The following is a 16925-nucleotide window of genomic DNA, read 5'->3' as shown; positions in this document are numbered from 1 at the left end:
TCATATTAGTGAAGGTTCTCACATATATATATATATATAGTTTTACTAGTATTTAGTTAAGGATATTAACACTCAAACATGTTTTTTAAGAAACTAACTGTTTGGGCCTAGTCCATGTCCTAAGCCCAGTCATCTGAAATGACGAAAATACCCCTCCATGATCCAACCCATCATTAGCCATCACAAAGTACGGATAGTACGGATTTACCTCTAATCTGTCCACTCAAGTACAAGACTGCTACCTGAAAAGTACATCTATAAATAGCTCATCATTCATTAGTGATGGAGACTTTTTCTAATTCTCTCTCTCCTTCTCTCTACTTTCTCTCTCTAAAAGTGCAATTCGCTGACTTAAGCATCGAAGGGGCTTTCCCGGGTCACACCCACGGGGCAACTAATCTTCTCTGTTTTGAAGGAGGAGCTCTCAGACACACCTTTACAAGGGCGGAGCTCTCAGACTTTTGGAAAATTGGACATAGAGTTTAGGACATCTTTATATACTAGAGATACCTTGACACGTTTAGGATAATTCTGTTTTCAGAAACACTAACCACCATATATATTCCTACCAAAGAAATTAATGAAACTTTTATGATTTGATTGTTTCTTTTGTGCATGTCATAAAAAAATACTGGCCTTACTTGATAATTTAATCTGTTAAATTTATCTGGTTTGACTATTATGTAGACATTTTGTGTAGTCCAAAAAACCCACATTTAACTTATCTTCGGCCCAACTTCATCCATTTCACCAAATTGCAGTTATTGCGCTACTGAAATTATGCAACAAACTTTGGGCCTGCTTTCCAGCAAACCTGAAACCATTTTAGATCTTGACCAATTTGCTTAGCAATGCTACCTTAGAAACAAAAAAAAAAAAAAAAACATCTTGCAGATTATTGTAGATGGTTCATAGTTGACCAAGAACTCCTACTACCACTAGCACCGGAGCACACACATTTTAGCAGAAGTATAAAATGATCACATTATGACAGAAGTAGGCTAAATTTCAATTAATATTGTAGCAACTGTGTTGAAAGTTTATGTAAAATTCACAATATAGCTTCTTCAACATAAATGCACTAATCTCCCATCAAAGACTTCATATTATGCGCTATAATCAAGTGGCTTTGATGGAAACTCCAACATCCTCATCCTCACCCATTTTTAATCCTTATAAGCAGTTGACAACACTCTAATTTTTCAGCTGAAAACCGTAAAGATGGGAAAAACAGAAACAGAGTTGTGAAACCAATTCTTAATGTGCCAACAGGCATTGTTAGAAACGTACAAGTGTGATGCGTAAATGTGCATTGAGGATACAACAGACTAGTAAAACAAAGAGCTCTGAAACTAATATTTATACTCCACTTTTAATATTGGATCAATACAACAAAGTAAGGAGATAACACAAGAAAGTATTGATCTCCCTCTAGCAACAAAAGAAAGCAGCATTCTATGTTATTCTACAATCATGGAACAATACTAGCGTACTGGGAAAAAGCCAAGATGTCACAAGGAAATGAATGTTACTCTGTAATTACTAGGGTTTTCATGCAGAGAAACTAAGTTCTGAGGCTCTTGACTGGTGACTCCTTCAGCTTCAAGGGTGAAAAGTCCAAATTAGTAAAATCCATACTCCAATCAGGAGACCTTGGAGACTTTGGTGCTGGAGGACTTGCAGGAGCGCAGATATCCCAAGTTTCGAATTCCATCTCTTCGATCTCCATTGGAATTTCAAGCTGAAACATAAAAGCATGTGTATGATGAGCAAAACGGATAGAGAAGCGGGGCTTGGGGAAGAATATAAGAAAACCAAGTTACATCATTATCAGGACAAACCTCCAGATTCGGGGCCTTAGACAGTTCAGGGTGCTGAGGAGTTGCAACAGATACAGAATCTGAAATTAAAAAGCATGTATAATTTATCATCAACACAGCCAAATCAATAGAAAGTATATAATCCAGCAAGAAATTCTTTCAGCTTAGATGTTACCTCTTTTAAGGGCAACAGTTTCCAGGAAATAATCCAAGCTCATAGATTGTCGATTTGCCTTGATGCACTCATCATGGTTATGCAGAAAACCTTCCCCTAAAGCAAAACTCTGGACTTGCTCTTTCTTGACAGCAGCTGAAACACTCTGAGTGCAATTACTTTTAGCCGATTTCTCTTGAGCAGTCAGCTTTTTCGAGTTTGTTAGATCACCAAGAGGTTTCCTGCCAACCTTATTAGGCTGCACCACCTTCTCTGGAGCCTTGAAACCATTGAAATTCTTCACTGATGACTTGTCCTTTGCAGGTGGCTTCCTAGAGTTGGTCATATCAGTAAGAGGTTTCCTGGTTACTCGAGGCTGCTGAATTTTCTCATGAGCTCTAAACGCATTTTCATCCATTCGAATGATAGGTTCAAACGACGTCATTGATGCTAAGGGGCAGATTTCAGTACACTTCTGTTTCAAAACTGCAAGGAACTCAGCCAGTGACACAATCAGAATAAAGACATAAACTTTAACTTGCAAGAATCATCCTAAAATGCTTACCTTTACGGGGTAGTCAATTCGACAACACAACCACAATGCACACAATTACACAAAGAAAGACAGCACCTAAAATGCTTACCTTTACGGGGTAGTCAATTCGACAACACAACCACAATGCACACAATTACACAAAGAAAGACAGCACCAAGAAGATACAGAACAGATACAAAAATCCAGCAAATTTCACCTCAGTAAAGGCCAAAACTATGTATGCACTGGGAATATAATGAATTGCCTAATTTACATCATATAAATCCATTCCCAGAAATATAATTTCCTTTCCGCCAGACGAGCTCTAATTTCCTAAACAATCCCACTGCATTTTCCACAAAAACCCCTCTAGAAGAAAAAGGAAAAACTACATTCCATCAAAATTAACCATTAATAGCATAAGTTCTTTGAAAATTTGATTAAAACCCACAAATTATAACCGATTTCTGACAAAGTATAAAGACCCCAAAAAAATTAAAGCCGAAAAACCCTAAAACCCTAACCGGAAATTTTGCAATTGCAGATTTCAAATATCAAGCGAAAAATTACCAAATTTCTGCAAACAATTTAATATTTTGCACATAATTTCGACAGAAACAATCAATAATTATGCTAACTTAATAATCAACTCTCAAATTTTGACATATAATCGCTGCAGAAATTTTGTATAAAAATTGTACCCAAAAAAATACTAATTAGGGAAAGATTAAAGAAAAAATTGATGCTTACTTGAGTAAAAACTTCAGTTGATCGAAAATTTGAGTGGATTTTCTGGCGCTTAATTCTTGAACCTCTCAACGTCAAAGTATGAGTTTACAGGGAAAGAGATGCAATAAAAGGAGAGTTATTTGTTACTCTATGATGCGTGTATAAAAAGGCGCTCTTTGCTACAACGGTAACATTTTAGAGTTGATTTACGATTATACCCTTTTGTTTCTTTACTATTGTGGATCGTACGACTTGGCCCAGAAACTACTTGGATCGTAAAAATGGGCCTATTGATTGGTTTGATTTTGTGATTTTCCTATAGTTGCCCACATTTGGGTAGGACTAGAAAAGAAAAATATACCGAGTATTGGTATTGAGCAACATTAAGGACGGCACTAGGTCAGATTTGGGTCGAGTTTAATTAATAAATAAAACAATAAGTTTTGTATAAGTCGGGTTTATGTTATTTTTATTGTAGAACGGTTAATTTAAGGGTGATTAAAACAATTTTCAAGGGTAGAATTTAGGTTACAAAAATGGTAATTTTTATAATATATAAGGGTATCTTTAAATACTAATAGGTTAACTTTAACCCGTTTAACAATAACTTAGTAAAAGGCCACCTTAATCAATGATTTGTGTAAACAATAACTCAATGTTTGAATATAGACTCAAATCTAACATGAAACCACAGGTTATAAAAAACTATGTTCCAGACAATTCATTAGTTCTATTGAATCCACAGTTGAAAATGTGTCCAAAATGAATTGTCCACATTTTTAAATTTTTTTTATTATTATTAATTTTTTTTTTTTTTTTTTTTTTTGCGTGGTATTCTTTTCGGGTTTTTTTTTTTATGTGTAATACTTTGTAAAAAAAGTTAAACATGAGCATGACATTTTAGTGTGTTTTTATGTAATTGTTACATTTTAAAACAATAACTCATAAATATGTCTTAATCAAATTTAAAATACTTCGTACGGAGTAGTATAGTAAGGTTTCCAATAAAATAAAAAAACTTTTAAAAAAAAAGTCTAATATCTTAAGACCCAAACCATTTCCAAAAAAGTTTGGCCTTGGACCCTTAAAAAGGCTGGCTCTAATAGATACCGTACAGAATCCTAGACTCATTGCCATTCTTTAGCCAACATGTTTTATAGTAATGGTTATATTATTACATTGTATCTTGTAAATAATAATAATAATAAAAAAAAAAAAAAAAAAAAAAAAACAACAACAACAACAACAAAAAAAAAAAAAAAAAAATTAATTGTACGTAGTAAATAGTTTCAATAAAAGAATTTTGTTAGTATGGTTTTGCACTCATGTTTACTTATTGGGTCAGTATTACGCATCTGTTAGTTATTTCATACTCAAGCCCTTCACTAAATCATTAGATTGCTTATTAATCTCTTATTTTTTATGTTGATTCCATGTTAATGACCTACTAAATTGACAAACGAATACTAATATTTTTAGTTTTATTCTTGTTATACTTAATACTCTATGCTATGTTATATGGACTCGGGTACCCGTGTTCGACACAGGTATGTGTCCAGGCATCCGACTCAGTTATGTTGTGAAAAAAATAATAATAAAAAAAAATCCATGGTTTTGAACCAAAAGTGAAGTGTCCAAGTATCATACCCATATCTGAGTTTCGAGGATTTGACATGAATATTTGAGATGAAATGAATAGTCCGTGTGACATAGACTCTATGTTACTACGTTAGTTAGCCTCAATTGGTTGATGTACAGCCCGGTTATAGCCCAAAAAGGCCCAATTACAGCCCCAATACCCGAAATTGTTGGACCCTATCATTAGCTCCAACCCATACTTTATGTTTCTTAATGATACTTGTATTGTATATGAAGATAAACGAATTGCAATAAACACAATCATTTTTAGTATATTATTTGGAAGGAGGTAACTTAAGCTATAATTATACAATAGTACCATAGTTGAAGTTCAAACTCTGAACCTTATATTATACAAGTAACAGAATTGAATAGAAAAATGCAAGTAGTGAAGTAGATGTGGAAATTGTTAGGTAGAAATCGAGTTGATTCTAGCTTCTAACAAAATTTCCATGACTTGCAACTTGAAAAAAAAAAAAAAAAAAAAAAAAAAAAAAAATTAAAAAAAAAAAAAAAGGGTACAAGTATAATGTGTGAAACAATAAGGTAAATTTCATTTTGAGGAATTCTAAGATTCTAGTAGTTAGAGTCATAAATGCCTCTAATAAGGGCATATTGGTCAGTTCAATTTTACCGTACGTGGAAAAAAAAATGTCATAACACGTGTTGGTATTTCATTATACTTTAGATGGTATCATCATGATACCAACAACCTTATTCAGTGATACCAACGAATGTAAATAAATTTTGTTAGTTTCGATATAATTTGTTGTTTGTATCATGTGAAATACCAATCCATCGTGTGTTATTAGAGTCATCCATGACTCTAATTATTAGAGGCTAATAGTTCCTCATTTTAAAATCCAAGTTTATATGAAACGCTCTAGCTAGCATATCCAAATCGTTAGTAAAGAAAACTGTTATAGTAAAATAAAATTAAAAAAAAAAAAAAAAAAAAGGTACCACAATAAATAGTTTGTGAATTGTGATGCAATTAATGAATTTAAAACATTTATGACGCTAGAAAAAAAATGCAGTAACATTCTTTTACATCTTTTGGGTAATTTAGGCTCACACAAGTACGCATACAAAATGTTGTTCTGTTGGAAACAAAATTTAGAATATTTGTTATTCCACTGGTTCTGTAGTTGTTACAAAATTTTAAATACATTAGGACTACGGAAAACTAATTTTTCTTGTTCAAATTTGGCCTTATTAACTAGAGTTAAGGCCAATTGGTAAGCTTTATTTATCTATTTATTTATTTTTATACGATTGCTGCAATTTTAAACTTATATACTCCGTATTAATTTATTAATAATTATACATATGTAACTTCCAATACTTTAAAATTTTCTTCTGCATCAATTTTTTTTTTTTTAATATAAATTTCTTGACCATGGTGTATAATTAAATCATCAACAATAAATTAATTATTACTTTAATATGGTATAAATCATATTTTTCTATTTCATCAATGCTACTTTAGTACGAATTACTTCTTTTTTTTTCCCTATAGAACGTATAGATTCTACTTTGATAATGTTAAATATTGTGTCTTTTTTGAGTTTTTGTTAATATCTTATTGAATTATTTTTTATAGTTATAACGATGAAATTTATTAGGCATCTTCACTTCTAAAGTAGCCTACGAATTGAATAACAAATAGGATGGACGATTTGAACATGTAACCTGTGTACACAAGCCCGGCCAATTAACCCTTAGGCCAAGACCAAAAGACCTCTATAGGTCAACGTGAAAGTTGTTGATTGTATTTAATAGGTCCAGTGTCTAAAATTTACTTGGTGATATATATATTAATGACCAAAATTCAATCAAGTAAGATCGGTGATCCGCAACCTCTAATGGATAATATTGCTTAGTGTATCCTTTTGCTCAAATCACGTAAGGCTTTTGATTTTTGATGTTGAGTAAGGGTCTTAATTAATATTTCTAATATCATGTTTTCTAGTATCATGTTTAGGCTAATACTTTGATTATTATTATTATTAGTGACATGTTAGGGTTTGTTATTAATCCATTTAGTATCATGCCTAGGACGTTATAAGGAACTTCACAAGACTCTTCAATTTTTCACCTAATTTGGTAATTAAAGACGTGAAAGGTATCCATCACTAGGTTTGGTTTTAGGGGAGACACAATCAGGTGCCTACTAGGCCACGCAACCTAGAAGCACCCAACCATTTAATGGGAGTTAAGGGCCTGGTTTATGCTGGCCTTGATATTTCCCTCGGTTTTATTTTGCGGTATTGCAATTTTGTTTAAAACAAGGATAGGCCTTGGTTTTTCACGTACCTGCAAAATTTTTGACAAACAATTTTGACCGGTTCTAGTACTGTTTTGACGATTTTACTTCCTGATTGAGTTATTCCGACTTTTCTAAACCCGTATGAGTTCTACATATGGTGTTAGCCCCTAGGAATTCACGCTCTATCCACCCTAACTTTTAATAAATGACTTTGTAATATTATTGAAATTGAAGATTGATATCTCCTTGAAGCAGATTAGCCGCATTTAGACTTAATCCTTAGTGACCGCATAGTACAATTTGGCATTGCATAGTTGAATTGAGCGCAAATGAAGCAATTATTTTGGCAATAAGTAAAATAATATTTTCACATTGCATTCCATTCAAGGAAAATAAACCAACTTCCCCTTTTAGCTTGTTACAATCCATATCAGATGATAATAAGGCAATAAGCTCTCATCCTTAATCCAAAAAAGGCCAGAAAAATGTAGAAATAACTAACATATTTTTACTCCGTTTTGCAATTTTCGGATGTTTTAAAATTCATGTTTATCAACACTCAGACTTTAACCGTAACTATACTTCGTAAATTACTAGGTTAAAGTAATAAAAAGTTTACATTTTAAAATTTTGACTCAACAACAATTTTTTTAAGATACATTATTCTTACACACTAATCATAAAATATAGTCAAATTTAATATTGATTGTACAAAAACTCAAAAAATAGTACACATATGGATAAACTTATAAAGTAATTGGTGACGGGATTGCCACGACCTATTATCTGTTTAAAGTGATCGAAATTCTTTGTATTGCAAAGAGGTCAATGATCTAACATCGTACACTCGTACAAGTGATTAGTGAACCAACTAAATAATTGATAAGAGGAGTACGTACGAACTGCTATTAATTGCAAAAATAGGTTAGATTTTTATATATCCTTAGAGGAAATTTTTTAACCTCAACCAATCTTATTTATATGCGTAGTATATGAGGACTATGAGCGAGTATGTGTACGTGCATCCAAAATGATAATTAATTTGGCGAAATAAGTTCAACAAATAAATTCTAATTATAGTTGGTTGGCATTTGACAAAATAAGTTGGCAACCAATTCGTGCTGACCTAACTTTTACATCTTGTTTGTACATGAAGGTAGAAAATACGAAAACCATTGTTGCAATTTGTATCATAAATGATTATTGCAACTTGGTGAAAAAGATTAAATTTTTTTGCCTGCTTAAGTCAAAGCATGCTTTTATAAGGCTCATAAACAACTAGCCATTCATAGCCCACAAAATAGGGGAAAAGGCCTAATCAATTATTTGTATTGTTTTTGAATCAACTGGAGATATTATTAGAAAAAAAATTATTATTATCGTTCTATTTTAGCCAATAAAAATAGGACAAGTAAACCCTATTTCTCTAACACAACCTTACATTTTGCTTGTTAAAAAGAACATATTCAAGCATATGATCCAAGTATCCAAAAACTTTATGATAAAAGAGAAAACAAATTTATACATACATGCCAAATAATAAAAATGATATAATATAATAATAATAATGCTACAAATGCTAATAAAACAGTGGACCCCATTCAATATATTTTTGCCAATTAAGAGAAGAACCTATCCATACAAGTCAGCCCAATTTGCCAAACAAACTTTTCCTATTTCAACAATCCCTTAAATCCCACCTTCCTTTAACCACTTAAAATTAAAAATTAAAAACAAAATAAAATAATTGATCACAAGAATTTTCGCTCACATCCATCCAAACACTTCCCCCAACCTTCTTTTTATTACTTTGTTTGGTGGGGTTTTCCCTCCTTACGCAATTCCCCTCTCCCTTAAACAAAATTTAAAAAGGAAAAATTGATTAAAAATATACTAATACTTAAATTAAAATAAACATATACTATGACAATTGTGGGCAAAAGTAAGTAAAACGATAATATACTAATACTAAGTTTCCTTAAGGGTGTGTTTGGAAAGATAATGAGTGAAGTTAACGCCAAGCAGATGCGACGGTAAGAGTCCGACCCATCCACCCAAACCCGACCCCACCATTTTCTTCCTTCACCGTAAAACCCGGGTTCCCACCACGGGCCGAGTTTAACTTAGCCCGCATTGACTCCGCCACGCTCTGGCTAAGCGGTTTTAGCTCAAACCCAGCCATCCCCATCCGGGCCCGCCACTTTCCAAACACTTCCGCACGTTCCACGCGCTCCCTCCCCTCACACGCAACCGAATTCGACATCTTCCGCCCTAGCCCCTCCTCAACTCGAGCCCGGTCCGAATTCTCCTTAGGGAGAGTCGATTCGAGGGAATCCAACAACGCCCCATAGTACGCACATGATTCATTCACGCGAGTCATAAAAGGCGCAGTATTCCCATTCATTTCCTGCTCCACTAACGTAACTGCGCGTGGGTTAAGCCCTTTCACGCGCCTAAGTAGCTCGTCACGTAAATTCTCCATTGATACGCTTTCATCCGGTACCCGGTGAAGCTTGAAAGCAAAATTCACAACAATCGCCTCTCCATCTTCGCACCCAAGTGACTCGCGAGTCAACTCGGTGATCCTCCGACTCAAACCCTGAAATTTCAAATTTATACCAACCCGCTCAGCTAGCTTGATCAACCCTTCTCTCACAGACTCCTTAACCCCGCGATTGTTAACCTCTGTCTCGACGACAGTGACCTTCAGCTCATAAGACCCGGCCCTGGCCGATACAATTTGTGACCGACGCTCAGCCAAGGCGCGCAGTAGATTAATGTACTGCGCACCGTGGCCGACGTCGAAATCAATGACATGAACCTTAATCCCTTCCTGCAAAGCACTCGTGATTGCTTCCAACATCACGAGGTTTGCGGCCAATAGCCCGAACTTAAAGCAAGGGGAGATATCATACAACGAGTACATCGCTAGCATTTGTTCCTCTGAGTAGAGTTCATGCACAGGGGCAGAGATCTCATTGGGGCACGCGCGACAACGTAGCGCGTTCCCCATGTAAAAGGCCAACCTTTGCTCCGAACTCCCTTTCGAGTTCGAAATTCGACTCAAACGAGCCAGCAAATCGGTTGCTGGCTCGTTCTTCCCTTCCGCTATAGCCATCGCTGCCTCGGCAATCAGTTGCTTTGCCGAGAGGGTCTCGGGAGGCGGTTGTTGCTGCGGTGGAAGCGATGGAGCCGAAGTAGAGCAGCATGATGAAGTAGATGATGTTGGCGAAGGCGAAATCATGTTATTGTTATTGCTTGCAATGGTATTTGTATTATTGGTGTTGCTGCTCCCGCTTGTGCTGGAAGAAGCATGGTTGGTATTCGGGCTCGGGCTTGGACTCGGGCTCGGGTTTGGATTTCCGCTGGGACTCATGAGATTCTGAATCGTTTCGGACCATTCACTGTTGGTGATTACCGATACGGCATCGTTTTCATCGTCGTTGTCGTCGTCATCGAGAAGCTGTTTCTCAAGCTCTTGAAGGGTGTTGAGAATCTTGTGATCTTCTGAATCAGCTTCCATCTTCGGCTCAACGAGGTTGGGGTTCTGCCCCAAATTTGAAAACCCAGAACCAGAAAAAGTATCGGGCTGAGGCTCGGGTTTCGGTTTGACCGAATTTGGCCCGTAATTTGAATACCCCACGTTCGGGCTTTGAATCGGGTTGATGAGGTTATTGTTGGAATTATTAGAAAGGGTTGGGATTAAACAATTATTTGTGGGGTTGTTGAATTGGTTATGGTGGAGAAATTGGTGATTATTGTTGTTATTGTTTAGAACAGAAATTGCTTGTTGTTGCTGGTGTTGTTGTAGTTGTTGTTGACGGAGTTGCTGGTAAATCGGAACACCGAAACGAGTTGAGGATGAAGAGAGAGAATTGTTATTGCTAGTAGGAGAACAAAGATCAATGGTTGGTGAAAGCGGAGATATCGGCGAAGAAGCAAAAGCATTGGTTCTTTGTTTTACCGATCGCATCAAGTATTGTTGTTGCAAGAACGACAACTGCTGATGAGATTGCTGTTGTTGTTGCTGCGACTGTTGTTGTTTTTGCAAATACAAAAGCGGATGCTGTTGCTGTTGTTGTTGTTGAAGGATGATTTGTTGTTGGTAAAAATCACCAAAAGAGCGTTTACCCATCAACAAATCCGCTCTCCTTTGAGCGATCTGGTCAATCGGCGAGATTAACATCCCTTGCTGTTGTTGTTGTTGCTGTTGTTGTTGAAAACCCGCCATCCCGGCTAACGACGATGGCCTCCCTGCACCCGTCCCTGCCCCTCCTCCGGCGTAGAAAAGATCACCGGAATACCCAGATGTCATCTTATTCTAATGCTTTCAAATTTATTTGGGTTAAGAAATTGCTAATACATTAGAAACGGACAAAAGGAAGAGAAACAGAATTTAAGAGAGAGAAATTTCATACATTTGGTGTGATGTAAGGAAGAAAAAAGGAGAGAGAATATCAATGTGAATGTTAAAAGAAGGGAGAGTTTCTCTTGTGATATTGAATTGATTCTCTTAATTATAACCCCCCAGGAGAGAGAAAACATTAGTTTCTTCTTAAAGCCTATGTGGTATTTTTTTTTCAATTATTATTATTTTCTTATTTTTGGAAATATTATAGGTACCCATCAAAGCGAGTTAAAGCATTAACCCTCATATTGATATCAATAACACTGATCGACACGTAATTACTATGTACTACTTTCCTTCCATAACTAAAATTATTGTTTAATTATTGACAGAATAATATTAATATCTTAAAAATTTGTATTAGGAAATATATTCAAAGCTTATATTAGATCTCACTAATATTGTAATAATTGTTGATTTTTTAAGATAAGTTGAAAGCTTTATCTAGTTAAACCTCACACATGTCAATCCAATCTAATAAAAATTACAATAAGTCATGTGTAGGGCAAACTTATGTTAATTTTATTTAGGAAGATAATTTTAACAATTTTCAAGGCTTTAACCCATTCTATAATAAATTAATGAAAGTTCGCCTTAATTAAAAATTTATGTAAAAATTGTTGAATTTTGTAGAAGGGTCAATTGCGTATTAGTGGCCGTAGGATTGGGAGTTAAGAGTGTTAGCGTCGATGAAAAGTAAATAACTCCAACGGTGCTGACTCACCAAACACGTATTCTATTTTGAAGTACTTAAAATTTTGAAGAGAATATTTTTAAATTAATTATTCATATAAATGGGTACAATTTCCAGCTCTTTCACACCACTACTGGCTATTAATTTCTTCACACACTCTCTTAACGTTGGCGCGTGTGAAATCATAAATAATTGTTTTTTTTTTTTTGAGCGCCTACTACAATTTGATGGGAAGGTATGTGGTCCCATGATAATACACAGTTTCATCTCAATAGATTGGTACAAATTTAGCTTATCTTAAATTTGTTAAAATTGTTTTGGAATTATAGTGATACATCATAGACAAGTGTGCAATAAATGAAAGATTTTAAACATTTTGAAATTAATTTACACATAACGATTTACTATTTTACCATGAAGCATATATATATATATATATATATATATATATATATATATATATATATATATATATATATATATATAAATTGAAGGTGGTGAAAATTGAACCCAATAAATCTTTGTTGGAAGTGAAAGCTTAATATCATCATGCAATTAATGTAAGGTTATCCATAAAAATATGGATTGTGTAATTAATTATATGGAGTACAAAATAGATCTTTATTTTATCGATAATGTGCTTGTGAGAACATAGTATTGAATAGTTGATAGATACATAAGTTTGTAGTTTATTTTAGAATGTAAACTAATCAAGAGTAATTAAAGGGTAAAAATAAAATTAAAAAAAAATCAAATTTAGATAGTTGAATATGGTGTTGTTTCATTTGAATCTTTCTCATATCGATAGCATAAACATAGTTATCATATCGTTAATAGGTGTGTTAATCTCCAATTTATCTTATTGTTTAAGCTTTTTAGAGGGAAAAAGGGTAAAACTTCTTCTTTTTTTTTTTTTCTTAAAGGTGGAATAGGGTACCAAAAAAATTAAGGTTTATCTATCACTGGATTTACATAAACTAATACTAATCCATAAGTTTGTAGTTTGTTGATATGTTTTTAGTTTTGTTTATTATTGGAAATTTCTGTACATTCAATGTGAGTGTATAAGTGTATTTATTCAATGGACATTGTTGATTGATCCTCTCTCATATCATTTTCAATGGCCAAACTTGATTACATGAGCATATACCGAACATATTAGCCTTTAGCTCCTCTAAAATCCGAGATGAGTGGTGAATAAAGAATATCTTTGTATTTTACTTTTCTGTAGGAAAGTTTTAATTTGTTTTTTTTTTTTTTTTTTTTTTTTTTTTTTTGACAACAGCAAATGAGAGAGAGTACTACTCAAGAGTACAACAATAAAATCCAATATTGTGAATTATATGACTTGAAAACTCATACACATTGGAATACATTTGCTCGATTGTTCATTATTTATAGACCTTTAATCTTGACAAAGACTTACACTGACATGAATATTTGTAGAGATTGACAAAATAGCTGTGGAGAAACAATCCATTTAATATATGCATCCCATTAAACTATTTAAGTGAAAATAAAGTATGCATAAAAAGAGCATTATTTTTTTATTTTTTTTGGGATTAGATGTTTGTGTAACGCACGACCCAACTAGTAGAGGAACTCGAATGACATTTAGCTTCAAACGATCCCTTATTTGCTAATCAATTAGCAACAACTATATATTGTTTTCTTCCCGTACGGTAGCTAACAATGGAAAATTAAAAGAAGAACACTTTATATTTTAATCAATGAAAATTTAAATTGAAGAATTGATTCAATAATGTGTGATAAAATCTCATGTTGATCACAATATATTATTTTCACTTAAAGGTAATTAAAGGTTGCATGTTATTTTTTTTTTTAATGGTTTATATCTTTTCTCCTTGATTTTATAAGCCATGTGGCCAAATGGGTATATAATTTTAATTTTTAAAGGTGCATTAATTTTAATCCCATTTATTTATTTCCCATTCCTAATGGAAATCTCAAATCCCATTCAAGATCTTTAGTGCGTGATCAAATTTTATAGAATAACAAATCATGAAATAACATTTAACGTGCACCCAGAAAATAAAAATAAATAAAATAAAATTGTATCCACAATTCTTCATATTCGGATAGATCGGGTATGATTATAATTATGTTTGTGAGAGATTTACCGCCACGTGTCGGTGTGATCACGGGGCTTTACTTCTAAATGCAAAATTTCAAACTAAAAAGGTAGTCTTATGTTGGCCAAGCCCCAACCATTAAATTATTCCCACATATCCAACAACATCATTAGAGTATTAATCACGTATCATCCTCTATATACATATTCAATACTGTATTATATCCTTCAATCTTCTTTATTTTTTCCCTATAAAATCTTTTAATAATGATTTTTAAAAAAAATTAATATTACAACCGTTTATTTTTTTAAGTGTTACACTTTGTCCAACACATAATTTTTAAAAATGTAATTGACTTTATATAATAACAAGTAAGTGATAAGTGGGGTAGTTTTGGTGTTGAAAAATTCATACTGGAATAATGCATTATACGGTATCATATAAAGAATATAGCAATTTATTTGTTTGAGTCCGGCTTTAATTCTTTATTCATCATCACTTTTTTGTATCATACAAAATGAAAAAGATTTTATTTATTTGATTTATTTTACAAAATAGAACATAATAATCAGGAATGTGTAGCTAATATTGTTAAGGAAATTCTTTCACACTTAATCTTCATTGATGTGGTTTATTTTGAAAATAATTTTGGTCGGCCTTGTGGTAACAAAAGTGTACGGATCAATATGGTTTGACTAATTAGGTTTTAAATTAATTTTCATAGGAAAAGAATGGTTACATATAAAAATATGACTAAAATTGACCACATTTTTCAGTGTCACTAGATACTTAAACAAAGTTAAAGAAAAACCACCAAATTACTACAACTATTGGAAAAAGGTATTATTGTAAAATTGATAAGGTAAATCCATCTCAAAATAATAATTAGCAAAGTTTGAGAAAAATAGAAAAACTAATTACGAAAGGATGACAGACTACATATTATTTTCAAAATGAATAATGATTGGTAAAGAAATTTGTGATGTGGAATAAGGTGGTGAAGGCAATCCAAGAAACCAAGACAAGAAGTTGGGAAGAACTCCTTCAGATTTAATCATTAAAAATGGTTGTATATTAAGCTCTAATTTCGTCTCTTTTTCTCGTAATTGCCAATTATGATGTAACTCATTTAGTAGCTAGCTTGATTATTAGTAATCACCCAGGCCCTAAAGGGATTGATCAAGTATTTTAAACTCTTCTGCGCTAGTTTATCTTGGTGGAACTTGATTTATTAGAATAATATCAATTCGGCCAATAAACCTCTCGAAGATAAATAAAATCACCATTTATTTTTAATGCTCCTTCACGTGAGTTTTCAAATTTTGCAAAGAACATGTTGTCTCTACTTTCATTTCAAGATTTTTAGCTGATTAGGGTAAAAAAAAAAAACTTCAAATAATGTACTAGGTCAAACAAACCAACACTAAAAAAATGAATTGAAGGGTATTAGTTTTTCTTGAGATGAAAACTAATTATTTTATTACATGGTATAAATTCACAAAAATCGCCGTTAATTTAAAATTACCAAATGTCAACATCTTTCATGCAATGCATGAAGAGTCAAATTCTCTTTAATTCACTTTTTTTACTTGTTGTCTTGTTCTTTTCCCCATTGATGATGATGATAATGATGGTGAATAAGGTTTGTGAGGTGTTGACCACATTTCCACAAGTTCCTTCTTAGGGGGTAAAATTTTCTTACTGCTTGTTAAATTACTATAGAGTTTCACCTAGCTAATTTAAGATATTTAAGCTAATACTCGTACTTGGTTATATCATGTATGATCAAATCAGATCAAATTATATTTATTTTATTTGTCCAGCATTCTGTAATTATTGATTTATTGCTAAATATTCTTAATTTATAATACAAAAATTGTAAATTTTCATTGGAAACTTACACATTAACATGAGTTTAATGACTTACATAATTTTAATTATTCTGAATAACCTAAGTGATTGAGATTTGAAACAAAAAAAAAAAAAATTGAAAACTAGTTAAGATATGTTCGAGAGAATAATTAAATAGATCTGAACTCAAATTTTACTTTCCATGTTTTAGAGTTAATCAAATCCAACTAGTTGCGTGTTGCCGTGTTGACAATAAAATAAGGACATTAGAAGAGATATAATTTGTAGTCTTATAAATAGAATATATAAAGGGACAATCCACTGACAGTTGTCTAATAGTAAACCATGTTTAAGAAACTTGTACACTTGTTCAATTTTCCTGAAATGATCAAACCCTTTATTTAATTTGATTAATAATTAATAATATATCCTCTAATTTAAATGGCTAAATACCAAACTACGTAACTAATCTCCCAAATCCAAACAGTGCCTTAGCTTAATTATTATAAACAAATATAATAATGTCTCACCAAACCCTCTCATTCTTTCTTACCCTTTGCAATTTGCAACTAAGTTACAGCTAACTACCACTAATTAATAGGCAAAGGAACCACACGAAGGTCATGAGTTAATTATATCTACTAATTAGTGCAGATTTCAATTTATTTTTTTCCTTTCATGAATTTAGTGTTGCAAAATTATTGTCATCATCATCAATATTTAGTTTTACAACT

General features: G+C 32.9%; 2 protein-coding genes across 2 annotated transcripts; both read right to left on the bottom strand.

The window, feature by feature from the left end:
• Positions 1-1242: 1242 nt before the first annotated feature.
• Positions 1243-3380, bottom strand: LOC110693847 (protein PATRONUS 2). The gene is made up of 4 exons (XM_021871006.1): positions 3260-3380; positions 1996-2460; positions 1842-1900; positions 1243-1741 (listed from the first exon to the last, which is right to left on the bottom strand). Exons 2-4 carry the CDS (start codon positions 2417-2419, stop codon positions 1565-1567), a joined length of 660 nt encoding a protein of 219 aa, XP_021726698.1. The 5' UTR covers positions 2420-2460; positions 3260-3380; the 3' UTR covers positions 1243-1564.
• Positions 3381-8682: 5302 nt separating this feature from the next.
• LOC110693846 (scarecrow-like protein 8) lies at positions 8683-11734 on the bottom strand. Its single transcript, XM_021871005.1, has one exon. It carries the CDS (start codon positions 11458-11460, stop codon positions 9157-9159), a length of 2304 nt encoding a protein of 767 aa, XP_021726697.1. The 5' UTR covers positions 11461-11734; the 3' UTR covers positions 8683-9156.
• Positions 11735-16925: the final 5191 nt, after the last annotated feature.

Source organism: Chenopodium quinoa, unplaced genomic scaffold (genome assembly GCF_001683475.1).
Source record: "Chenopodium quinoa cultivar QQ74 unplaced genomic scaffold, ASM168347v1, whole genome shotgun sequence".
In the NCBI taxonomy this organism is placed as follows: domain Eukaryota; kingdom Viridiplantae; phylum Streptophyta; class Magnoliopsida; order Caryophyllales; family Amaranthaceae; genus Chenopodium; species Chenopodium quinoa.
The sequence above is the reverse complement of the archived record's forward strand: the minus strand, read 5'-3'. Positions and strand labels throughout refer to the sequence as shown.

What these genes read in the sequence shown, in the direction of transcription:
- LOC110693846 (XM_021871005.1), bottom strand. Translation starts at nt 11,460, where the DNA reads ATGACATCTGGGTATTCCGGTGATCTTTTCTACGCCGGAGGAGGGGCA.
- LOC110693847 (XM_021871006.1), bottom strand. Translation starts at nt 2,419, where the DNA reads ATGACGTCGTTTGAACCTATCATTCGAATGGATGAAAATGCGTTTAGA. An exon ending in AACTGTTGCCCTTAAAAGAG is followed by an intron (nt 1,901 to 1,995) that starts GTAACATCTAAG and finishes TTTTAATTTCAG; the next exon opens with ATTCTGTATCTGTTGCAACT. An exon ending in CTAAGGCCCCGAATCTGGAG is followed by an intron (nt 1,742 to 1,841) that starts GTTTGTCCTGAT and finishes TTTATGTTTCAG; the next exon opens with CTTGAAATTCCAATGGAGAT.